General features: G+C 39.5%; 1 protein-coding gene across 1 annotated transcript in view; it reads left to right on the top strand.

Moving 5' to 3' along the window:
• The window catches only part of LOC108551498 (rac guanine nucleotide exchange factor JJ), a 158,017-nt gene that overhangs the window by 79,972 nt on the left and 50,979 nt on the right, over positions 1 to 27,066 (top strand). The window contains exon 5 of the mRNA XM_017905694.1: positions 25,067 to 25,190. Coding sequence (XP_017761183.1) covers positions 25,067 to 25,190 — 124 coding nt within the window. The remainder of the gene's footprint in view (positions 1 to 25,066; positions 25,191 to 27,066) is intronic.

Below are 27,066 nucleotides of genomic sequence, written 5' to 3'. Positions count from 1 at the left end.
CATTGGAAAAGCTGGCAACAGGATGAAAATTTTAATTCGTCATTTAATTAAGCGAACCCGTTATCGGTCGTCCCTGAACGATTTGCATTTCGCGTCAAGCCGGGCGAAATAATGCTGGCACGCGAGGAGAACCGCCGTTGCATATGTCAGACGGATCGTCGGTCTTGTCGCCCGTAACAAATGTGCCTGTAAGTAGATGCAGGCCTGCAAACGTCAGACGTAGGAGCGCGTGTCTTCGGATTCGCGTGATGAATATACACGTATTCCGTTCAAACAGGCAACTGGTATCCCCATATTTACAGCGACGCAATTTCCATCTGGCTCCCTGGGATCTGACATGTCACGCCTAGGTACGCTTCGATTTCGCGAAAATTCATATAGAAATCGAATTGTCTCGTATAAAAGTCCGGTTATGGGATGAGAGGTGTGGTATTCCTTCGTGGCAACTTCGTGACTGACTCTACTATGCGTTGCAGGAAAGAAGTCATCTCGTTCAGTTGCGGAGCAAGAGGGGTATTCCACTTGCTCCGCCTATACTCTCGTTAGTAATACCCACCCTTCTATGACACTCCCAAAACTACTATCTCCAAGTTCGGTAACGTGATACGTTAACATAGGCGTGAGATATCCGCGAAAGAAACGTTATCTCAGAGTTAACTTACAACGAATTGGAAGCACTACTACGCTTTGGGACGAGTCTACGCTCTTGCATCTATTTTTGCGTCTGTCTCACTTTGTCTCGTTGCTTCGTTCGCTTTCTTCGTCACACGGTGTTCTATGACCTGGCTAATAGGAAGGGATCAGTTCTACCAATAAGGGAAGCGTTTTACTCTGCTTCTTCCATGATGTTAGAATGGTTGGGCTGGTGGGGATTCGGTCCTACAAGTTTCTCAGATGACTTCTTTCCTGCAACGCAGAGTACTTCTTTCGACTCTTGACACGTCACTGTCACGCACGTGTCTTGTGCAAGGAATCAGAGTTCCGTCATAGAGGTTGTGTTTATCTGAAGCATAACTGTTATTTTAATTTTTGATCATTCTAAAGACTTTCTTAGTTTGTGTTACGATTGTAGGTTTGAAGGCTAGACCTCGCCGCTATTTTAGTGGATGGAGTCGCTTATAAAATACACAACTCTCTTTCTGACACACTGACAACTTTCTGACGACTGTTACGACTGACTTCTACGACTTCTGACAACTGACTTGACTACGTCCTTGTATCTTTAGTTTAAGTTTACACTTGCAAGGGGATTGCTAGGCCTTCGAGGCACTGATTTGGTTGAAATTTTGTAGGATGGTAGAGTTAGTTCTGATGGTGGGGGTATATATGATTATAGGTGCTGCTACTCAATGATTTTTAAGATATTTGTGTTGTAGAAGATTGAAGATTTATCGTAGACCTTGACAGTACTTCTAAACTCTTCTAAGACTCTACCAAGACTCTCCTAAATTGATATTTCCTATATCAATTCTAAAGTGAATGATCGATTCATCCTAAACTCTGTCAAAGCATCCTACTACTCCTGTATTTCATATTTCTATCACAGTGGTAGAAATTTATATAGATATACTACTTTCTACTACTCCATAATTTTTAAGACATTTGCAATTGAAGATAAATTTTAGTATAATTTTTAAGATATTTGCAATTGAAGATTGTATTGCAAGGTGTTAATCAAGTGCCTTGGTAAAGGAATTTAAAAATATTGGAAAAGTGGAGGGGATAACTTTGAAGTATCTAAATGACATATATAAAGAATAAAGGATGTTATTTTATTCTGAAATATGTATTTATTGTGAGATAAATGAAACTAGGAGTAAAGTATAAATTAATTAGAGTAGACTGATAACTGATCTATGATTACACGACTGAGTGATACTCTCACGTAATTTCTTTGACTGTGCACATCCTCTCTTTGACCGATTCTTCCTAAATTCTTCTAAGACTCTACCAAGACTTTTACTAATCAACTCATCCTAAACTCTGTCAAACTCTGACATAATACAGTCCTGTATTTCATATTTCGATCACAGTGGTGGAAATCTATATAGACAAGCTTACCACACCTTACAAGGGGTCATATTCAACCCCTACACACCATTTTGACAAAATTTATGTCAAAGATAGTCCCCCTCTCCTCAAAAAGAATATTTGACATGTCCCCTTTCTACACCAAAATTTGTCTAAGACTTTCTCTGACCGATTCTTCTTAAGCTCTTCCAAGACTCTACCAAGACTCTCATGAAATTGTTCGACTCATCCTAAACTCTGTCAAACTCTGTCAAACTCTGTCATCCTACAGTCCTGTATTTCGTATTTCGCTCACAGTGGTAGAAATTTGTATACACAAGTTTTCCACACCTTACAAGGGGTCATATTCAACCCCTACACATCATATTAACAAAATTTATGCGAAAGATAGTCCCCTTCTCCAAAAAGAAGAATATTTGACACGTTATTGACATCTTTTCTGTCAACCATCGTTCATATCGAATGGATGAAGTCAACCCTAAAATCTACATACTGCAATCATATTTTTTGACATATCTTGACAACCGAACTCGTCAAGAATCCAAGATAATCCAAGATCGAAAAGACAAAAGGGTAAAATCTGTCAATACTATCACTCTTACCCAGCGTTACATCGTTTCATCCCCAAGTTCTCGAGGCATTATCGAATTCGCAGTGGACGGGAGTGCAGTGCCCGGAAGTTTAAATACGCGTAAAGTAATCGCCTAGCTAGACACACATTTTCCGCGCATAACTCGTAAACTTGGCCGTATCACGGTAACAAGTAAACTAGAGCTCGCTGAGCCTGGCAGCTTATCTCGGATAGCACTTTCTTACTGCGAATCAGGCTAACAGCGTCGAATTTAAATTTCCCCGTCGTCGGTTGCCTTTAAACAGGCTGTCTGGCTCTCGCGAGGTGGAATTTTCCGAACGAAGGAACATACGTTACGTACGTGGAGGATAACGACGGGCACAGAGCAGCCGAGACGTCCACGCGGGACGTTCATTATCGCGTTTCTTCGTCTCGAATTCAGGCACACGGTACGCTTGTCTCCGCGAAGACACCCCGGCGCAGGGGTTGCTCGTCGTTAATACACCCCGGCGTGTCTGCGAGACGGAAATCGTCGCATTCGTGATCATTTCTAGCCAGCTGAAGAGTCGTTGTGTCGGTCGCTTAATTGCGGAGGCGTCTCCGCTGTTATTCGTCGCCCTTCGCGATTCTCTTTTTGCCCGGCTCGCGAATCTTCGCGACTGGTCGTGCTTGCGGAAGCTCGCGGGGGCAAAGCAATATGGCGTCTGCGGCTGAAACTGCGCGATTCGTACTACTGCTGTCAATCCCGATCTTCCTGTGTTTTTGACACTCGTCAGAGGTTCGCCGATATTTCAGCCATTTGGAAAAACAAAATGGCCGTCGATTGGGGCTGATACACAGGGGGTAGCAAAGGGTGTTTATTACTCATAAGGGATAATTGCGTGCGCCTTTGCGCGTCGAGGCGTAAGATGAACGGACCATGGGTGACATCTTGCATGGGAAATGGAAAATTCTTGCCATTTGTTGGAAAAATATTTACCATGGATGACATCTTCCATGGGAAATGGAAAATTCTTGCCAATTGTTGGAAAATCGTTGCCGAAAACGAATACAGGAATTGTGGATGATGAAAATCAGAGAAAAATATAGGATCGGTTTTAAAGATTGAAATTTAATAAAACTTGTGAGATTACTATAATTTGTATTTATATTATTGCACTACGCGTTCATGAACAGTGTCAGAACCAAAAGCATCGTTAATTTTCCGAATCTTTTCCGTTGCTTTAGTGCCCAGTTACGAGAAAATCGCACGAATTTGTTTCTTTTCCATCTCCAATTAAATAACCTAAATAAAACATAAATCATCGCTACATAGAAAATGTTTATTATTAAAATATAGAGCGAAGTCAGAGCTTTCGAACGATACATAACATAACCACATTTACGGAATAATTTATACCAATATCAAGCTATAAAAATCGAAAATACAAGAGACGAAATTATTTTTCTAAGCCAACCTAGTATATCATCGAATTTTTATTTTGCTGAAAATATAGAAGGTGGAATAATAATAATAATAATAATAGGGGTAGAGCTGTATTTTACTGTGAGGAATTTCCAAGTGCCCGTTAATACCTAATCAATTACCGAAAGTGTGCATTAGCTTGCTCGCGACATAACGTTGCCTTTATTTTCAGCCATGCTCGTTATACTTTGATTAATTCTATCGCGAATTTAAATCTCCATGCCGGCATTTTTCATCCGCGAGAGCGTTCCTTATCTCGGTAAAATATTTTCATTTGCCACGATGGCCATGATAACGTGGGGTTAATTATAAATTCATAAACGAGATCGATTTAAACGACCAGGAAAATTACGCGTGCCGTCCTGATATCTCGTTTAGTTGCTAACTTAACGGACCAACATCAACTATTCAAGCATCCCGTGACCGTTCCGAACGATCGTGACATAGTGCACGACATGGACTCGTTCACTGATAATTTATAATATCCATCGTGGAATTAATTCACTGATTAATAATTCGCTAATAATATTTACCATGCAAATAAGATTACGTTGGAAGCTCGATGTGGAGCTTTCTTCTTTGGAGAAGGAGGATTGTCCCCCGATTTTTCTAATTCTTCCTTTGACACCTTTGCCTGCGGTATCGCGTGAGACTCGTGGCGAGCAATTTCGACCCAACGTGACACAGTGAGAGGAGTGATTCACGGTTAATTTTCATAAATCTTTGCAAATCTTTTCGGATCAATTAAATTATTTAATTATTTATTCAATTGACAATTTAATTAACACGTTGACTGCCACGCGTATTTTACGTGGTTTGCCCATGGCGCCAGCATGAATATTTTATTACGCGATGCATATTACGTTGAAATATTATTTACAACAGATAAAGTGAGTTGTATAATCGCGTTTAATGTATTTTTCGTGGTGGGGGTCACCGGTGACCCCCGCGGCGCTGTAGACCATTTTTGTCATTATCAATCGTTTAAAAAGCAACTCGAAAAAATATTTCAATTCCCGATTTTAGGATGAAGTTAGCGATGTATTTAGTGAAATGTTCCGATCACGAAGATTGCATTTCATCGAGCAATTACGTACAGAAAGAACGTCGTGACGAATTTAAAAAGAAACCTGGAAGCGTGCGAAATGTAAGGCGATTTTGCAAAGCGTGCTATGAAAATAATTCAAATCAGCTAGGAAGAATGAGAGCAAAGAATTGCGCTAAAAAAGTGGCGACATATTGTGCCGACTGTTTTGGTTCACCTTTTCTTTGTATAAATAAAATTATTTTTGCATGTTCTGTATGGCATTAATTTCTTCGAACCATTATAGTAACAATGGTGCTATTTAAAAATTTATCAGTATCGATATTTACTCTAATTATGTATTTTTACTAATGGTCGCGTCGCCGGTCACCGGTGGCCCCCGTGGCGCCACCGCCAAGTTGAGTGTCGGTCACCGGTGACCCCCATGGCAGTCAACGTGTTAAAATTGGGAGATCTCCCTAATCGGTTAGCTAAGTGTTAACGTGTTAATTAGAAATGACTGCTGGTAGTTTTGAATAACTATCTGTGGCAGCAGCTCAGTCACCAAATATTATGTGCGACCGCGCCGTACCCCGGACTGAAGCTCTATACTAGCTTCGCGACAGAGGTGTTGCAATACTTTCTAGGGTCACCGTTACGAGGGAACGTGTGTGCAGGTGTTGGACACGTGGCTTGGAAAAATCCTGCCCTCACCGTTAAAGGATCTCAGGACATACTCTCAATCACGCGCTTCTTTTATTTCTCAGTTTTGCCATCCATCCACATTCACTCGTCACCATGCATCACCTCTCATTCGCACCAGCTTAAAAGCTAAATATTCCCCGTGTGTGTCTAGAACGGGGGTGAAAATTGGCAGAAGGGGTGGTCCGAATCGTGACAGACTACGCGCAGTAGGGCTAGGGGTGAAGGAAGGTGGAAAGGAAACGGAAACGACGGCCGATAAATTGGAGAAAACTTGTTTCCCGTGTGGCGAGGGCTCGTTGAGAAATGATATTTCTACCGGCGTCTGATGAAAGTACATATTCGTTTGGCTAGGTGAACGAGATCGATCGCTTACTTTTCCACTTTATGCAACTGTAGCCAGGTACGTCTCTCCCTCGTGGCTCGCACTCCATTCGCTCTCCAGTTTCTTCTCGCATGGTCGTCGCGATAATTGGGCTCGGTTGCCCGGAAACAGATTGATACCGGATGGGAACAGAGGGGACACCGTGTGCGTCACACCAGTCCGTGACTGCTAACCCAATTTGCGTCTGCCTGATAGCACCATAATCGTATAGAATTAACTGGAACGAATCTCCGCGAAGATAGCCCGGCTGCACTTTTACCACGGGCAATGTCGCTCGTCCCGGGCGATCGCGTGCGGCAAACAAAGTTACACTTTTATAACAGCTGTAAGGAGATAGCCGGGTGATTATGTTTGCGGTATGGGCAAATTAGCCGGGCTTCCCGAGGTGAAAGATAGGCGAAGGGAAATAAATTCACCGCTATGGGTCGAACGAGCTTTAACACTGGAACTACCAACCCAGTGAAAATGACTGGTCCCAGAATTTTCCTTTTTGCGATCACCGAACACATACACCTGCTTTAAGAATAAAATTGGTACCAACTCATAGTATGAAAGAATTGTAATCGATATATTCACTCATATTCATCGTATCGCTGTTAATTACCATAATCTGTGCATGTTATAGTTAAACGTGCCCACTAAAGATCGGTAGTTCTAGTGTTAAGGGAGGGTGGTGGGGAAAACTGAAAATGTATCTTTGGGAATTTTGTCTATAATTATTACATAGGGATATTTGCTATATTTGCATTCCAAAAATTAGCAGAATTTATTAACCCATTTGCATCATTAAGGGTGATAACTGTTGCTTATTTATTTTAAATTTGTTTACTGTACAGCTATGTGGAAAAATGAACATTTATATTGGAACATAGTGTTAATCCTTTGCACTCTACGATTTTTTCGTTACAGAGAAATAGTAATTCGAAGACTGTCTACCAGGAAGTCGACAATATTTTTAAAATAGTAAATAATAGATCGTATGCAAATTGAGACGTAGAATTGTTTTACTTCGATATTCCACGCATCTTGTGGTAATTTTAAATTCAATGTATTAATTAATATCGATCTCTAGAATCTGATTAAATGGCGTCCGAGAGCCGCCTCTCGAGTGCAAAGGGTTAAATGATTTTATTTAAAAATATATAGAATTTTTGGATGAAATATATAAGATATAAGAGTTCGGTTGTTACACTGAATTTCAACCTGAAACTTGAAAAATTTTCTTTAGTGCAAAGATGCAAATGGGTTAAGTAACTGTAAGAGTATACAAAGAATTTTTCTTTCTTTCTTTAATTTTTATAAATTTTGTAAATATTGAAAAATTTACTTTATAATTGTATGTTTATTATTATTTCTTTCTTTCATTTGAATTTCTGTAAATTCTTGTATTATCTGATTGCTTAATTTCTCGCTTTCCAGTTTTCTCTTAACTTATTTTTTACAGAAAAATTCTCTTTAGATCGAGGATGCAAATGAGTTGAATAACTATAAGGGTATACAAAGAATTTTCCTTTTGTTTTTGAATTTTTAAAAATATTGCAATTTGGAGATTTAACGCTAAACGAACCAAACGATGTCAAATGACACTTTTTAAAATTTAATTTATAATCGTACGTTTATTATTAATTTCTTTCGCTCATTTAACTTTCTGTAAATTCTAAATTCTTGTATTATCTGATTGTTTAATTTCTCGCTTTCCATTTCTCTTTCAATTTATATTTACCGAGAAAGGGGACGTATGGGAACTCCATAAAGAGATCTGAAATTGAGAGAGAATAGGGACAATTTTCTTACTCCTCACGAAGATAATTGGTGGATGAACTTTTGAAAATTTGGATATTGTTAAAATTGTTAAAATTTTATTTTTCTTTACGTCTCAAACTCGAGGGATTAATTGTTGGGATTAATTAGCTTCTTATTCTGCACGACTGATGTACCGATACTCGATGACTCGCTTATGGTTGACTAATCGTCTGATGTTCCGGGTATCGACATCACTCTCTCGAATGCAACTATGGAAGCTCGCACTTCCACACATATACACAATTGTCTACAAGTACGATGACAGATACGCCAAGTTTGGAATTTCGCGACGATATAGTCTCTGATTAAATTGCGTAGAACAGGTTGGAAATATTTACATTCCCATATAGCTCGGAATGGTCGCAAGAGATGAAAGGTAGGTTCGTTCAACCCTCGTGTTTGAGTAAATAAGCCAAGAAAGCAAGAGGATGGGTAATTTTCGACTTTTGACTTACCCTCGTGTATTTAACAATGTTGCAACGCTATTCCCCGACTTTCCCTTGACAATTTATAACAAACTCGTTCAATCATTTCCCTCCCTGTATTTACCAATTTTTCTTTCAATTTTCATACACGAAATTAAAAAATTTCATACTCGTTTCGTCTAAAAATTGCCACGAAAAAAGCTGACACGACAATAATCTTCCGAAATGTTATCCTGTATCGTGGAAAATTTATAATGACATAATTTGTGCTCAAATTGCGAAGGCTAGATTGACCTGAAAGGAAAAATTAATTAATTCGATACAGGCCGTCGTATATATCGATTAATCGACGTGAAATATTGAAAGTTTAAAATATACCGTAAATTAAAGAAACGTGTTATAATAATTGCAAGCTCTGTTTAAAAATTCGGTTCCTCGTTGTTTCAGTAGAAATAATTCGATATTATCGGGTGGTAAATAACCTCGGCACGAAATAGACGATAAAATTGCTCGCTTTCGGCTCTTGGCTTACAATTAGACGCTTTTATAATTACTGGCTGGTATATCACGGATCGTATTAACGCGTGAAGCACCTCTGTCAGGCACGAGGGGTTAAAAACGTGGAAGAGTGGATGGTACGCATAACGAGCCGTTATTTTCGCGGAGGCGCTAGAGGACGCCATTTTGACGAGGCGACATTTTGATTAGCGCGTCTTCTCTTCGTCTTTATCTTTCCGGCGCGTTCGTCCTCGTCAGCCTTCCCCCTATGAAGATCCTATTGCTTTTCATTTTCGAGGTTCGAGCAACGTTTTCATCCTCTCGTCTGTCTCATGTCCAATTTAGAAAATTAAATTTTACGTCAGTTGAGATGCAAGAAAAATCAATAACTGCTGCTTGTACGTTTTCGCTTTATAGCGCCGAGACATGACTTGCCGCCATATTCGACGGTCAATAGATTTTAATAGAAGGCTTGAAGCGATCGTTCGCGTAATTGTATTTCTCCCGGCCGGTTTTCGTGTAACACGGAAAAAACAACTCGCAATTGAAGATAATTTCCCAAGCGATAACGATAACTTCGAATTGCACCCTTTTTTCCCCCCTTTTAACAGCACAGAAAGCGGAATTCTTTTGCATTCGTTACTACGTGCTCTCGCTTTATTCCCCGTTCCCGCGTTACCGCGGGGACTCGATTAAAAACGATTACTTCGTACTTTTCTGCCTTATTTCGGTTTCGTCGAAAAAACGGAGAAAGGAAGGGAAAATAATAAAATGGGAAAGAAGAGGAAGTCGATTTATACGAGGAACGTAGGTGGAGTCGACGAAGGAATGGATTAAATTCTTAGGCGACGACTTAATACGTGTAGCGAAACTAAAATTAAAAATGCTAAACAATGTGACCTCGTGTTTCCTAGCTGCGTGAATAACGCCCGCTTATAGCTGATGAAATTACGTTGATGCGCTATCTGCCGCTTACTCCGGTATGCTAGGGCGTACCGCGGATTATTAAAATTTTTTTATTACACAACCGACGCTCAGTTTTGCGTGACCGTGCTGCTAACGTAAACGTAAAAATAAATTTTCGATGACGAAGTTACGTTAGATCTCGTTCAATGTCATTCGCAATAAGCGAGTGTCGCAATTTTCTTGTCCAGCTTCGGAAAAGGGTCTTGTATCGTGAATTACGAGAATTCTAAATATAGTTTGGCTAGCGTGCATGATTTACTATGAAAAGTAACGCGATAGATTAAATCCGTAACGCGAAAAGAGCGAAAATGTTACGTAGCGACGTTTAAATTTGCCGCTTGTTTAGACAGCGGTGTTACTAATCTCCGATAGGTAGAGCGGTGGGGGTAGGAATTCAAGATGGCGGCGGTAACGCGGTGCGTGCGAAGCGAGTGATAACGTATTCAATTTTCTCGTATATAATTCGTGTTTGCGCCCCGAATCGGTCGTGAAAACGCAAAACTATTGTATTATTCGTGTAATACTATTGTTACACGTACCAGGGAACACAATTGTTGGAAGAAATAATCGCAGATGGAAAGGTACGGAAAGGATTTGACAGATTTGGCGCGCTTTCGTCGCTGATCGCTCGAAGCGTCGTGGCTTGAAATTGTCAGGTAATCGTTTCGAAAACGCACATAAATACGATATTCAGTCGCATTTTCACAGTTTAATCACAGTTTCAGGGAAAATACTGCACTTTCACGGCGAAATTAGCCCACGCTGTCATACGTGTTGTAATACGCAATTTGTCCGTAGAAGAGATCGAAACATAAGGTACGCAGAGAATTGATAATTCGCGTTAAATCGATATTACAGCGACTCTATATGCACGGTGTTACATCGTGATCACGATTACATCGATCGCTAAAATATAAAAGTTATTCTCGCGCTGGAATTACATAGCAACGATTTCCGTTTTATGCTTTAGAGGTCACCTTGGCGCTGGCATCGCGATGGAGCCATCTTTCTCGCCAGAGTCACGTAAGCACACACGGGTCACTTTGATTCTTCGATTATCTGCAATTTTTCTGCTACGAAGAACACCTTGACTCGAAGGCCACCTTGATCTTTTACGTTACTGTAACTTCGTCCTGCTACCTCGATATTAAGGTCATTTTCATTCGAGGGAATCATCTCGTTGCCGGGGTCATTTTAGCGCTCGAATTACCTTGGAATCAGGGTCATTTCGGTGTCAAGGTCGAACAGATTACCGGATCGCCGATGTCGCAGTGTCGTTAAGGTTCGTAGATTTCTAAAAATCCTTAAATCGTTGATTATCACGGCGTTTAATGTCGTTACGACTGTTACGTTATCGCGTAATGACACCTTAAATTGTCGTTGGTATTTCAACACCTCCAGGCATTACTCGATATCGTATTTTCTCCGTAACCGTGTAAATCTGCAGTACATTTTCAGATTGCGTAACCGGGATACATTCTACATATATTGGACCATGCGAAAGTGGAATTTCACGTTCTACATATCCCAAATGGCGTGCATTTGAAATTTCCCGACGTCTCTGATGTATTTATTATATTGTTTCTGCACGCTCGTGTCAAACATTTATCAAGATCCATTTATGGAGGAGCTATTGGGTTCTACGTTGATCATCATAAACTCGGAGTAGGTCCCACTGTAAAATAGAGAGAATACCGAAAGCTTCGCTTTATCTCGGTATCGTCTTTCTCCGACCGATGTTTGTCACCATTGCGTTCCGCAAGTTCGGTATAGCCGGTATTATGTCCGACGTGTTCAGCGTTGAATGCATCGCGCCTTATGTTCCACGTAATGGTCGATGTTGTACGACACGAATTCGTTGTTGTCTCTATCGCGTTTCTAACGCGGCTAACTTTCAATGCATCCAGTTTTATCTGATTCTGTTCGTTAACCTCGTTCGCGAAATTGCACCAGTTTTTCTCAGTTTCGAATTATTTTTCTTTCCATTCCATGCTCCACCATTCCACGCACAATTTTCGCAGAATCGCGATCACGATAGAATCATAATCACTGATTTTAATTCTAATTTTAACGAGCAAATCAAATCCGCTTATACCTAGTACGTTTGTTAATTACAAGACATATTATAAAAATACTTTTACATTTATCTTATTATAAGCACGATTTTGTTCACGATAGATTGTACCGTTTTATAAATTGCTACCGAATTTTTGTCATCCATAGAGTTGCATGTATTAATGTACTAAGCTCGTGTAATCGAATACTTGTAAATGGGAAGGTTGTCGGGATCCCCCGGTTGATATCGTATCACTGATATTAATACCGAATGGAGGTCCGAGAGCTTTCCTAAATCTCGGAATTTGCAGTTACCTGTCTGGGCTCTAACCACACCCGACGTGGTTCAGTTTCGTTAATGAAATAATACCGACGGCTCCGGTATGGTCGTGTTAATGACTTTATCGATAGGTTTATGCGCGTGTCGGAAATATGACGCGACAATTATCGTTCTCCGCATACTTTCCCCTGTAACGAGACAAAACACGTCGAAGAAAAATGTAAAATAACTGGAAAATAACGGTGAATTGTTCGATTTTCGTTATTACACACGGATGCATTTGAAGGTGGAGGACGAGAGGGATCTGTTAAAGGGGTTATAACGCAAAGGAATAGTAGTCAGTGGAAAAACTGTATAGATCTTTATTGAACGGGCGAATGGCTAGAATTGGCCTGTTTAGGGTCACGCAGGTCAAAAAGTCGTCTTCAGAAGATTGGTGACAAAAGACAGACCACAGGGGAAGGGATCACCCCCACACCGCTGAAATGTAGAATTTACTCCATTATTGAATTTTACCATAACAGGATCAAATGAAAATAGCACTACGTTTCCTTGGTAGGACTTTATTAGTACGGGGGGCCAGATACAGAAAACGCGAAGACAAGTTTTTGGGAAAGACCCGTGTAGTTGGAGAGGCGCCAACGAAATGCTTGGTTTTCGCTGCTCATTAGGCGTAAAGGTGGTCCATGTGTCATGGGGCCCTGGTCGAAAAGACATAAGCCAGGCGCCCATTGACCCGGGACCCTCGATGTCCCGAAGGAGTCGAAAATATTTACAAGGAGCCTTCGTTTAAGACTACCCGAGAAATCAGGTAAAACTAAACTCGTATCGTAAAATATCACCCCTTCCCTAGGACCCATCGCGAATCAAATTTCCCTTTATTTCTCCACACTTCTCTTCATATCCCACCCGTTAGCATTTCCCCCGGTTTCCAGCGGAATTTCTGCGGTGCGTTTATTTTTAAAGTCTTTCGATTCCGAATCCCTCGGAGAGTAGAATTCTTAAGGTTTCCACGAAAGCTTGCATCGTGTTCCTCGACGTCCACTTTTCTTCCTCGTTTACCAGCGTTTCCGCTCTCCGCTCTTGTTATTTACGCCGAATTTTTCTAGACAAACAGCCATACAGTGGGAACGAATTCGATAAATTCGCTCGTGCTTTCACCGGGATCAGTTCCTCCGAAAACAATCCGTATTATTGGGAACACGGGCAACGAGTATCGCTCATTTTCTTAAGCGACGTGTGTCTGGAAGGTACCTGCTGGAAAAGGTTAGCGAGTGAACATCCTCTCCTCTGCTGGTACATCGGGTAAAACTGAGGAAGCTTTTCGAGCAGTTGCGTCGAAAGGATGGGATTGTAACCGGTTTCACGATTTTTCAGAGACAAGCGAGGATTCCAGGGGAAAGCTGGTCGCGCAATGGGAACTTAATCGACGCGGCTGGAACAAATTTCCCCCGAATTCCCCCATGTCGGATTTCCTGCGCGCCGTTAAGTGGATGGCCTGGATGACCTTTAAATATACGAATAGGTTGTCGAAAAGGATCGGTTCTGCACGTAAAAATCCAAATTAACGGGAACAAAGGTCTCGCTCGAGCGTGATTGATTCGATCGTTCAGCCGTCACCAAGCGTTTAAGCCGCAAATCCGCCCCGGAGTTTGAGGTTGCGCTTTTTTTTCTCCCTCTCCTCTATTTTTCTCCTCTTTTTTTAAACGGCCAAATATATGGAGGTTTTACAGCGTCGCCCGTTCCACCCCCCGGCCAATCTATTGAATTTTTTACGCTCCCGTAATCACACGTAACAATCAGTTTAATTTGATAACGAGCGTGTACCGATTGCGGTCGGCTTTAATGATTTGTTAACGTTCCCCGAACGGTATAGCCTGATTTCGACCATGCCGGCCTGCCGTGTCGGGTAATGTTGCATTATAAATAGGAACCCCTGATTTTTAACCCGACTTTTATATTCAGATTTTCAGAGGCAATCGCGTGTCTCGTATCGCGCCTCGTCGCTGGAAAAAGTTTATTAATATAACAAGTGAGAAGGGGCTCGTGTGCATTCTGTATTTTATTTTGTGCATAGAGGCTTGCTTCCTTTCTTTTGGATGACGTTGGTCTCGTCGCTTTTTTTAGGCTAGTTTCACGTGTGGGTCGTTAGGGTTTGCTATACGTGAGGGTTGATAGACGTCGAATTTTGATAGGAGTGTAAGATAGAAAGAGAATGCAGATGTCAATAGATGAAAGGACGGGGTTTTTATTAGGCAGACGGGAGAAGTCGTGACATTTGTTATGGATAGAGGAGTTTGTAAAGAAGGGAATATGGAGGTATAGAGAATTCCAGGCATAGGCACAGTTTTTGTAGTTTAAACGTGGCTATAGGTGAAGTATTGTGCAAGGGTTTCAAATACAATACAATATTTTCGATTATTATATTAAAAATTGTTATATCTACTTGGAGAGTTTGGGGATATTCGTTTTAATTAATTGAAGATATTAATTTATATGCAATATCAGATAGTTCAGATTTTAAGTTTCAATAGAAACATGTGACTCGTTATTCTTATAAATTTGATACTTCCATGAGAGAAATTATACTTTTGAATATCAGTTCTGGGGGTGTGAACATGAAACACAAATGAAAATTATTCAGGTTATTTTATCACCTCCAATAGTTGAAATAAATATCTGTGTATTATTATTAATGGAGATTATCATTCTACTGAATATTAATTCCATACATGAAACATAAATGGAAATTATTTTGAACTCCAAAAATTGAAATAAATTTCTGTGTATTATTGTTCATTTATATAATCATTCTACTGAACACGAATTCTGTATGTAAAATAGAGGGGAATATCATTGAGAGTAGGCTTCAGAAATTGAAATAAATATCTGTGTGTTATTGTCAATGAAAATCACCGTTCTACTGAATAGTAATTTCATACATGAAACACAAATAGGAACCACTCACTTTGAATTCCAAGAATTAAAATAAATTTCTGTGTATTATTGTCCACTGCTACTGAAAAGTAAAATTAAGCAGAATTAAAATAAATTTCTGTGTATTATCGTCCACTACTACTGAACACGAATTCTGTATGTAAAATAGAGAGGAATATCATTGAGAGTAGGCTTCAGAAATTGAAATAAATATCTGTGTGTTATTGTCAATGAAAATCACCATTCTACTGAATATTAATTTCATACATGAAACACAAATAGGAGCCATTCACTTTGAATTCCCAAAATTGAAATAAATTTCTGTGTATTATTGTCCACCAAGATAATCATTCTACTGAACACGAATTCTGCATGTAAAATACAGCTGAAGATCATTGAGATTAGGCTTCAGAAATTGAAATAAATATCTGTATATTATTACCAATGTTTCAAATACAATACAATATTATCAATAGAAATGATATCTACTTGGTGAATTAAGGATATTAATTCTACACTTACATGGAAGACCAAACAGCTCAGATTTTGAGTATCACCTTATGCAAACAAGTGACTCGTTATTCTTATGAATTTGATACTTCGCTGGCAATAGGGATATAAAACAGTCCTCCACTTGACCTGGACCACTACGGTCGTAGGGCTGCAACAACATCTTAAATCAATCCACCCAAAAACGATCCTACGTACATCATGGAAAAACGCAAAAGCCCAGTGACGATTTGCGTTTTACTCGTGTTTGGGAAATTTAATCAGTGCAGCCGCGTGAGAATATCGCGTGTAGGTCGAAAATCAACGCCAGCGGGATGCATTTGGATGCGGAAACAACAGGTGTAAGCAGATGACTTGATTTGTAATAAAAGCCAGCTCGTCGAAGCGGGGTATTATCGTAACAAACCGATTGGCCCACAGATTTACATTTGTAGCGACCATCATTCTCACCCTCGCCGCTAGATGGCTTCCGTCTTCGAGGACTTTCCTTCAGATACTCGAAAAACTTGTAATTCCTATATTTGTAACTTTCCCACCTTCCAATAGCATCCCAGTGTCTAAGACATGGCCTGCTAGGGTAGCCTTACTGACGAGTCCGCTAGCAGGCCTAGGACGAAACGAATCCCTTCCTTTTCCTTTCGTCCCTTCTAATTACACAATCGTCGAGGATACCTGCGACCAGCTGCCATTATTAATCCTTTGACTACGGCAGACTTTGAAACGCACCGGTCGTACCACACTGGCAGGAATTCATTTACAATGTCCGCCGAGAACGGCAAAATTTTGGGTACAGACGCGCCCTCCGTGTCAGAAAAGCGAACTGTGTCGAGCGCTCATATGCGCCCTCCGTGTCACAAAAGCAAACTGCATTGAGCGCTCATATGCGCCTTCCGTGTCACAAAAGCAAAATTTCTGAGCGCGTATATGCGCCCACAGGAGCCAAGGGGTTACATGACGGTGGGGGAAGACTCCCACACATTTTCGCGCCGCGATGGCGCCACTTGCGCACTCGCGGGGACATGGGTGCACGTTAGAATGGCGAATTCGCGAAAATTCCTTATCTACCCTCGGATATCTTCTCGTTTACATCGCGGGTCGTAAACGCGTTATCAATATGCCGGCGATGGCGGCGATTATGCTCTCCTAGACCTACGTGGATGCTACGGGAACGTTCGCGTGGAAGTTTCATTGAAACTTACGCTTTATGCACCGGCGAAATTGATATTGGTGGAAACACGCAGATACGAATTAAACTTGTCTCGACGGTACCATTGCTGATGGTATTTTCCGCCGTATTTTTATTATAACGTCGCGTTAACGCGCTCCGCTGAATAGAGGAAGGTTATCGCGTTTGGAAAATGGCACTTCGAGATACGGAGGATCGTGCATGCGAATGCTCGTGGTCGGATGGCAACGAGCAGAGTCGCGATCATTTTATCGGATTATCGAACTTCTGATAGAAATTATATGCGCGGACAGACACGTGTGTGTAGGTGTAACGAAGATTACGTGTAACAAATAGCTATGAGGGACCAAGCAAATGTTTGCGTCGAATTAATTGTCTGATCCGTGGTGGAGGAATTTTTCCAGGGAGAAAAATATTTTGGGAATTAGTGATTCGCTTATGGCAATGGGGAGATGATTAATAGCCTCGATATAAATAATACATATTTTGTCTGGGAGTATTGGAAAATTAATTTTTTCTTGACTACGAGTTTAATTTAATTGTATTATTTTTTAATCTTTCTTAGTATTAGAGGGAGAGAAATATTTTGGAAATTAGTGATTCGTTTATGGCAATAGGGTGATGATTAATAGCCTCGATATAAATAATACATATTTTGTCTGGGAGTATTGGAAAATTAATTTTTTCTTGACTACGAGTTTAATTTAATTGTATTATTTTTTAATCTTTCTTAGTATTAGAGGGAGAGAAATATTTTGGAAATTAGTGATTCGTTTATGGCAATGGGGAGATGATAAATAGCCTCGATCTAAATAATACCTATTTTGTCTGGGAGTATTCGAAAATTAATTTTTATATAACTGAGTTTAATTTAATTACATTATTTTTTAATCCTTCCTAGTATTACAGGGAGTGCAATATTTTGGAAATCTGTGATTCGTTTATGGCAGTGGGATGATGATTAATAGCCTGAATCTGAATAATACATATTTTGTCTCGAAGTAATGAAAAATTAATTTTTGCTTCACTACGAATTTAATTTAATTACATTATTTTTTAAACCTTCCTAGTATTAGAGGGAGAGCAATATTTTGGAAATCTGTGATTCGTTTATGGCAATGGGGAGATGATAAATAGCCTCAATCTAAATAATACCTATTTTGTCTGGGAGTATTCGAAAATTAATTTTTATATAACTGAGTTTAATTTAATTACATTATTTTTTAATCCTTCCTAGTATTACAGGGAGAGCAATATTTTGGAAATCTGTGATTCGTTTATGGCAGTGGGATGATGATTAATAGCCTGAATCTGAATAATACATATTTTGTCTGGAAGTAGTGAAAAATTAATTTTTATGTAACTACGAATTTAATTTAATTATATTATTTTTCAATCCTTCTTAGCATTAGAGGGAGAGAAATATTTTGGAAATTAGTGATTCGTTTATGGCAATGGAGTAATGATTAATAGCTTGAATCTAAATAATAAGTATTTTGTTTGGAAATATTGAAAAATTAATTTTTATATGACTACGAGTTTGATTTAATTCTAATATTTTATACTGCTTCCTAATTTTGGAGGGAGCGAAATCTTTCATCAAATATTTTCAAAATCGATGATTCCTTTTTAGCAATGTGTTAATGATTAATAGCCTGAATCTAAATAATAAATATTTTGGCTGGAAGTACTGAAAAATTAATTTTTATATGAATAAGAGTTTAATTTAATTGCATCATTTTTTAATCCTTCCTAGTATTAGAGGAAGAAGAATATTTTGGAAATCACTGATTCGTTTATGGCAATGTGTTGGTGATTAACACTAAAACTACCAATTGAGTCAAAATGACTAGTTTCAGAATTTTTCTATCTGCACTTACTAAAAACATATAGTGTTGACTCTTAATGAGATTGAACTATAATTAATATATTTACTTATCTTTCTTGTGCCACTGAAATTACTATCATCTATGCCATCCATGTTTTGGTAGCCATTAAAGATCGGTAGTTCTAGTGTTAATAGCCTGAACTTAAATAATAAATATTTTGTCTGAAATAATTGAAAAATTAATTTTTACACGATTACGAATTATTTTTCACTGCTTGCTAGTTTTATGGAACCAGTTTTACATTATTGTAAAGTACATGAGCGTAGAATTTATATTTTCTAAATTCTTAATTTAATAAGATAATGTACATCGTAATATGTTAAAAGGCTTTTCAATTCTTATTCGAATATGGTGAACATTTTTGACGATATTCAACGAAATTGATTTAAGTAACGTATACTCTTTATAAAAAGGAAAAAATATTTTGTTATATTGCGTTTTTCTCGTGCAGCAAGCTTCCGTGCCCGATACCGGCTAAAATTCCTTTAATCCCCGCTTTCCAGGGATGAAATAGTGTAAAATCTCTCCGACATTCCGGATACTCTTGCCGACTCTACATAGTTTCATAACATTGTTTGCAGAAACAAACTTAAGCTACCACAATGCGATCACTTTGCGCCACTCGTCACTCGACTCGTCAAGCCAGGTATCCACCATTCGGATGATTGTTAATCCTCTGACACAGGCAAAACCTTCTTCTATGCATATATAAAATCCACGACACTGCCTTACGGGATATACAAAAATACGCGCGACAGCTTGATGCACGTTCGTACACCTAAACACGAAAATTCATTAATTCGTGTACACAATGGCGGTGTACGTCACGTTGACACGAGAGAAAATCCGCAGATTCATAGAATTGGATACCAGAACTACCGAAGGAATATTATAATTTAAGAAAATTAACTCTTTGCACTCGAGAGGTGATCGTCAGTTACCATTAGATAAAATTTCGAAGATCGATATTAATTAATATGTGAAATTTAAGATAATGTAACTGCGTACGAGTTATCGAAATTAAATAATTCTAGGTGTTAATTATTATACGATTTCTTAGTTATTACTGAAAGAAATATCGCCAGCTTTATAACAGAAAATCTTTCAACTCCTACTCATCTTTAGCCAAAAGATCGTCGAGTACAAAGGGTTAATATTGACTTATAATTACACACATTGGACCATCTAATCTAGTCACAACCATAATTTCCAATCGTTTAGTTATCAAAGGATCAGGGAAAAAATTATTTTGTCGCTAGACTTAATTTTGGTTAAATTAATTATGTAACAAAATGTGGACAAATCAATTGGTCCACCTTGTTTGTTGATTTACCTTCATCATACCACCACGATTGTTATTATTAGTGAGCAATATATTCAATTACCTGTCACAGGTGTCTGGTCTCGTGTTTCTTCCACGTATATCCAAAAGGAATAAAATTGGAGTCAAATAAAACTGTCAAACCATGAAGTTTAGTCGGATATACTAATCTAGAAGGAAAAATACTTAAGGGGCAATAATTCATCTCATTTACCAAAAAATCTGTTTGTTCCTCCTCCTCTTACTTCTCCAAATTAATCCACCATACACATATTATTATATATATTATTGTATACAGGGTGTTCCAAAAAATGTATACATACTTTGTGTGATTATAAAAACAGTATATAAATAAATAAGTAAAAAATAAATTAGAAAGAATAAGGTATTAAAGTGTATATACGTTTCTTTGGGACACCCTGTATATATTAGTTGGTGTAAAAATACTTAGCCCTATCAAGAGTTCTCGTGAACTCTAAACTTTGTAACTCACAAGACGTCATAAAGCGTTCTAGGCAGTAGCTTGTCAACGCAGGACTCACCACTCACAGCTGTCAAAAATATAGTCCACGATTGTTCAAGAACCACCCTTTAGAAGAATCTTATATAATCTATCAATATCAGTACGTTGTCCATCACTTAGATCCATCAAAGATACACTCCTCGACTGTTGAAGAACCATCACACTTTCCCTTTGGGGTCTGTAGTAACCCCATAATTCGTGCACTCTCTGTCAAAAGGGTTCTAGGATTATTGAGGTACCTGGAAGTGACTCGATGAACCCTCTATGCTCTATAAACAAAAGTTCCTGGTTTTCCTATGATATCCTGATTCTAAGGTCTGCTAGATAGTCTCAGTGACGAGTATACTAGCAAACTCCTGTCAAAATGCACCATCCAATCCTTTTCCTCCCTTCGTCTCATGAAATAGCCTCGTTCTTTTCAACTTGGAAGAGCTTGCCTTAGGTCTGTTCATCAGTGATCATCGTCAATCAAGATAGACACCTAGTGTGGTACCTAGTGTTCTCCCTTCGTCTCATGAAATAGCCTCGTTCTTTTCAACTTGGAAGAGCTTGCCTTAGGTCTGTTTATCAGTGATCATCGTCAATCAAGATAGACACCTAGTGTGGTACCTAGTGTCACGCCAGAAATCTTGTCAGAGTCTTCTTTACGGTCCAAAACAGTCACTGGAAGGTAGCTCTTGTAAGAGTCGAAGACTTCCACGTTCTATAATCAGAAGTTCTTGGTTTACCTATAATATTTCGCTTCTAGGATCTGCTAGATAGCCTCAGTGACGAGTATACTAGCAAACCTCTGTCAAAACGCACCATTCAATCCTTTTCCTCCCTTCGTCTAATGAAATAGCCACGTTCTTTTCAATTTGTAAGAGCTTGCCTTAGGTCTGTCCATCAGTGATCATCGTCAATCAAGATAGACACCTAGTGTGGTACCTAGTGGCACGTCAAAAATCTGGTTAGGCTCTTCTCTGCATCCCAAAACAGTCACTGGGAGGTAGCTTCTGCGGGAGTCGAAGGCTTCCACGTTTCATAATTAGAAGTTCTTGGTTTTCCTATAATATTTCGCTTCTAAGGTCTGCTGGATAGCTTTAGTGACGAGTTTACTAGCAAACCCCTGTCAAAATGCACCATCTTATCCTTTTTCTTCCTTCGTGTGAAGAAATAGCCTCGTGTTTTTCAACTTGGAAGAGTACCTCTCAGGTCTGCCCATCAGTGATCATCGTCAGTCAAGATAGACACCTAGTATCACGTCAGAAATCTCGTAAAGGGTCTTCTTTACATCCCAAAACAGTCACTAGAAGGTAGCACTTGTGAGAGTCGAAGACTACCGTGTCCAACGTCACGTTTCAGCCGAACGAAATCGTGGACCCGGTTATGGAGGCTGCCTAATCGTCGGGCCAGGTTACGAATAACGAAGACGGAACGTACGGTGCCCAGAGAAATACGACGTAGCCGGTGTTCGCTGCGATTGCAAGTCGCAGCCGGCGGCAGCTGCGGATAAAAGAGAATTGCTTTAATTACGGCATGCCATTTGCAAACAGCCGCGCGTGCACTTTGATAGCCATGCTTCGCAGCTCATTTCTGAGAGCACGAAACGGCGGAGGCACGGAAAGAGACCTTTCCAGAATTTATGTACACGTGTTATGTGCCTTTAGCCGTGGTACATGGCCATTACTAGTCCGCGCCGGTGCCTCCACCGCCGACATTAATCCTCGGTGTACGCGTGCAGCGTGTACACCTTCCACACGTACACCAGGCGCAAAGAATGGTCTCGGCCGAGTAACTTCGGTTACGTAAATTACGCCCAGCCCCTATCTAATAATTGCATCCCGTTCAACCGAACCGGTGCCACGCTGCGGGGTTCAACTCAACGCGAGAGATTGCTCCGAGAACGAATTAACGCGGTGTCCGATTATATGGCAGCGAGTTGGGACCACTGATTTCTGACACTGCTGACCATTTCGTCGTCGAATTTTTGCTACCGAAAATTTCTGCTAGCGAGTTAGCCTTGTAGCAACCAGACTGATGAATTAACGTCAGATGAAACATAACGCGATTTGGAGTATATTTACTCGTTTAGAATAAACCATGACAGAGCAACGATGATGTCAGGCTAGACCAGTAGACTAGTACCGTACAGACTAGTACCATGCTAGACGTTGCATGGTACTATGGATTTTTGGGTCTCAAAGACTTTTGCTATCGCGTTAGCGTTAAGGGCACACGTTTTCTGGGTTTTAGGGTCAAAAGTCATTCTGTTTTGTGGAAACGTTCAGTATAGGGCACGCAAGTCGTGACAACGCTTAGGAACAGCTACATTGTTTGTATTTCCATAAGTGTGCATTTCACTGATAATAAACTTTACATATTCTTACATATTCTGTATAATTGTGCACAGTTCCCTGCACGTTGCAGTAAGCTCTTTGTAATTCAATCCCGAGAAGTTACAACAGGTTAGGTGAAATGCAAGTTGTTGTATAATGAACGTATAGTGGCTTATTCGAATTAATTAATTTCGCAGATAAATCAGTTTCAAATACGAAACATAATCGGTATGAAAGAAGCGAATTGCAGATTGTGTCAAATTGTGTCATGTGCAACTTCATTTGGGTATTGTAATAGTTCATGTCGTATACTTGTGAAGTGATATTATAAATTATTTCTCATCCAGGTACATTCCAATTCGTCGTCAGTTTCAATTTTTCAATTTAAATATTGTATACATATACCTAACTCGTTTCTGTAATTAAGACGTTCCCGACGTTCTAAGTCAGAAAATTGTAACGAGTGTGTGAAGAAAATTTGCACGAAGGAGGAATAAAATATAATTAGTATCATCCCTCACAGTTACTCGAAAATTAAGCGATTCTTGGAAATCCACACCTCCGGATATATGACCGCGCCGAATTTAATTATCGGCCATATACGCGGACACCTGCTTTATATCTTCATACATCGAACGAACAATCTCCCATTGAGATTCCAGCAGATCGGTGATGCTACTAATTTATTCGTAACGTTATTTAAGCGTGGAAACATAGCGTTCATCGATTGATACTCGTTGGTACCAGCGACGCCGCTGATTCTCACCGGCACGTGGTCAGGTTGGAATTCAGATGGCTGCATTAGGGGAATTTAGCGTAGTCGAGACTCATGCTTACTAACGATCGTTTGTTTATTATATGCACGCGTTGCATCGTACTCGCGTTAAATGGTCGAACGTGATCGTAGGTCAGGGATGGACTCGTGGAGGATCGGGAGCATACGCGCGTCTATGACAGGGAGTAGGCGTCAAAGTGACACGGTTTTGACATAGCTTCGGTTTCAGATGAATCTTAAGTTGCGTTTGATTTACCGTTAATTACGTGTTATTTTTCTTGTGGATTCGTTCGTGGATTCTAGGTTAGGTTTGTGTCTAACTTTGTAGTCGGCATTAGCGATTGACGATGCAGAGGTTAGTCAAAACGCTTTTCTGCCGCGTCATTAATGGTGTAACTACACGAGTAGTGTGCATATTGTCATTTAGGGTATCAAATTTTGATGACAGCAGATGTATTGCTATCAAGCTTACAATTTTAGAAATATTTTTGTTATCATGGCACATTACTGTGGTAGGAAATATTTTTATTTCATATTCTGACATTTTGAACATAATTGCGAACAGGTGCATAGCTTGGACGTAGAATCTAAATTAATGCAAACAAATAGTAGAATTTTTAATATCATTATTACTACCATGGAGTATACTCGCACTGCTGTATTTCTAACTGTAGATGTGTATGTGTTTAGGATAAAATATGTGATAAGGACAAAATATTTATTTTGACATGAATTGACAGAGTATTGGTAGTCGATAAATATTTTTCCTTCCTATGTTTGTATTTTTTGAAACTTATAGTGAGGTATCTCTATAGTGGGCCTATGCTGTCATCTCATCGCTTATTTTAGATGCATCTAATAGCCTTCTATCCTTGGCAGATTAATAATAATCTAGTAAGTCACTTGCAATTTCGGTCATTTTTATTTATCTATATTTTACCAGGCATATTATAAACTATTTTGCTATGAAAATCTGTATCTCCTTTTGCAAGTGTCAACATCTTGGCTGTCAATAATTTCGATATAAAGTTCAATATAAATTGACAGTATTCGACATACGTCAATAATTCCATTCATGACAGCTTCTGCTTGTCTTCCTGATAAAATGACAAAATATATTTCTATTATTTTCGACACCCAAATTTCAACTGTCCCTGTCAACTCTGAGAAGCTTAATAATTACTCTCACTCGTCTGTCAATGAATTTAATTTGCGTTCACTCACGCTACCAAGCAACCACTCATTGCTCGCATTTATGATTATGCTATTCCTGCAGTCCTTAGAAGCTCGATATTTCGCCAATAATTTCTGATCCCCGTTCGATCGCACTGCGAACGCGCCGCTGTCATGTCCCGGTACCTGCCGTGACCAATCTTCGACTTACATCCGGTTCTCGTTCCAGGAGGGTTCCGGACAATGGGTGAGCCTGGACTCGGAGCTCGAGATGAGAGGTGCCGAAATCGTCGGCACGAAAAAGCCGACCGGCCACTCGCTGCTCATAGACTGCCGCTTGGAGCTTCCGTTCGGTAAGTCAGCAGAAAATTCCTCCTTATTCCGTGTAGAGCAGTGGTGAATGCATGTCTGTCGAATGTAAGCGTACGTGTCCGCGGACGTGTATATGTACCCCACGTTGCAGATAAATGAATAGAAAATTTGGTGTAATAACGGGAAGCCAGATCGAAACGTCGCGCGAGTACGAGAAAATTAAATCGGCTAGCAAAAGAAGATCCGATGGAATTCCGCTTAGGAAAAGGCGTAGAAAGGATAAAAAATATACGAAAAAGAGATAGAAATAAAAATCGGTCACTTCGCGACTGTCAATCGTCAGATTTAATTATCGGCCATATACGCGGACACCTGCTTTATATCTTCATACATCGAACGAACAATCTCCCATTGAGATTCCAGCAGATCGGTGATGCTACTAATTTATTCGTAACGTTATTTAAGCGTGGAAACATAGCGTTCATCGATTGATACTCGTTGGTACCAGCGACGCCGCTGATTCTCACCGGCACGTGGTCAGGTTGGAATTCAGATGGCTGCATTAGGGGAATTTAGCGTAGTCGAGACTCATGCTTACTAACGATCGTTTGTTTATTATATGCACGCGTTGCATCGTACTCGCGTTAAATGGTCGAACGTGATCGTAGGTCAGGGATGGACTCGTGGAGGATCGGGAGCATACGCGCGTCTATGACAGGGAGTAGGCGTCAAAGTGACACGGTTTTGACATAGCTTCGGTTTCAGATGAATCTTAAGTTGCGTTTGATTTACCGTTAATTACGTGTTATTTTTCTTGTGGATTCGTTCGTGGATTCTAGGTTAGGTTTGTGTCTAACTTTGTAATCGGCATTAGCGATTGACGATGCAGAGGTTAGTCAAAACGCTTTTCTGCTGCGTCATTAATGGTGTAACTTACGTGTTATTTTTCTTGTGGATTCGTTCGTGGATTCTAGGTTAGGTTTGTGTCTAACTTTGTAGTCGGCATTAGCGATTGACGATGCAGAGGTTAGTCAAAACGCTTTTCTGCCGCGTCATTAATGGTGTAACTACACGAGTAGTGTGCATATTGTCATTTAGGGTATCAAATTTTGATGACAGCAGATGTATTGCTATCAAGCTTACAATTTTAGAAATATTTTTGTTATCATGGCACATTACTGTGGTAGGAAATATTTTTATTTCATATTCTGACATTTTGAACATAATTGCGAACAGGTGCATAGCTTGGACGTAGAATCTAAATTAATGCAAACAAATAGTAGAATTTTTAATATCATTATTACTACCATGGAGTATACTCGCACTGCTGTATTTCTAACTGTAGATGTGTATGTGTTTAGGATAAAATATGTGATAAGGACAAAATATTTATTTTGACATGAATTGACAGAGTATTGGTAGTCGATAAATATTTTTCCTTCCTATGTTTGTATTTTTTGAAACTTATAGTGAGGTATCTCTATAGTGGGCCTATGCTGTCATCTCATCGCTTATTTTAGATGCATCTAATAGCCTTCTATCCTTGGCAGATTAATAATAATCTAGTAAGTCACTTGCAATTTCGGTCATTTTTATTTATCTATATTTTACCAGGCATATTATAAACTATTTTGCTATGAAAATCTGTATCTCCTTTTGCAAGTGTCAACATCTTGGCTGTCAATAATTTCGATATAAAGTTCAATATAAATTGACAGTATTCGACATACGTCAATAATTCCATTCATGACAGCTTCTGCTTGTCTTCCTGATAAAATGACAAAATATATTTCTATTATTTTCGACACCCAAATTTCAACTGTCCCTGTCAACTCTGAGAAGCTTAATAATTACTCTCACTCGTCTGTCAATGAATTTAATTTGCGTTCACTCACGCTACCAAGCAACCACTCATTG

Source organism: Eufriesea mexicana, unplaced genomic scaffold (assembly GCF_001483705.2).
Source record: "Eufriesea mexicana isolate 0111107269 unplaced genomic scaffold, ASM148370v2 scaffold4331, whole genome shotgun sequence".
Taxonomy (NCBI): Eukaryota; Metazoa; Arthropoda; class Insecta; order Hymenoptera; family Apidae; genus Eufriesea; species Eufriesea mexicana.
Note: the sequence above shows the minus strand (reverse complement) of the source record. Positions and strands in the feature narration are given on the sequence as shown.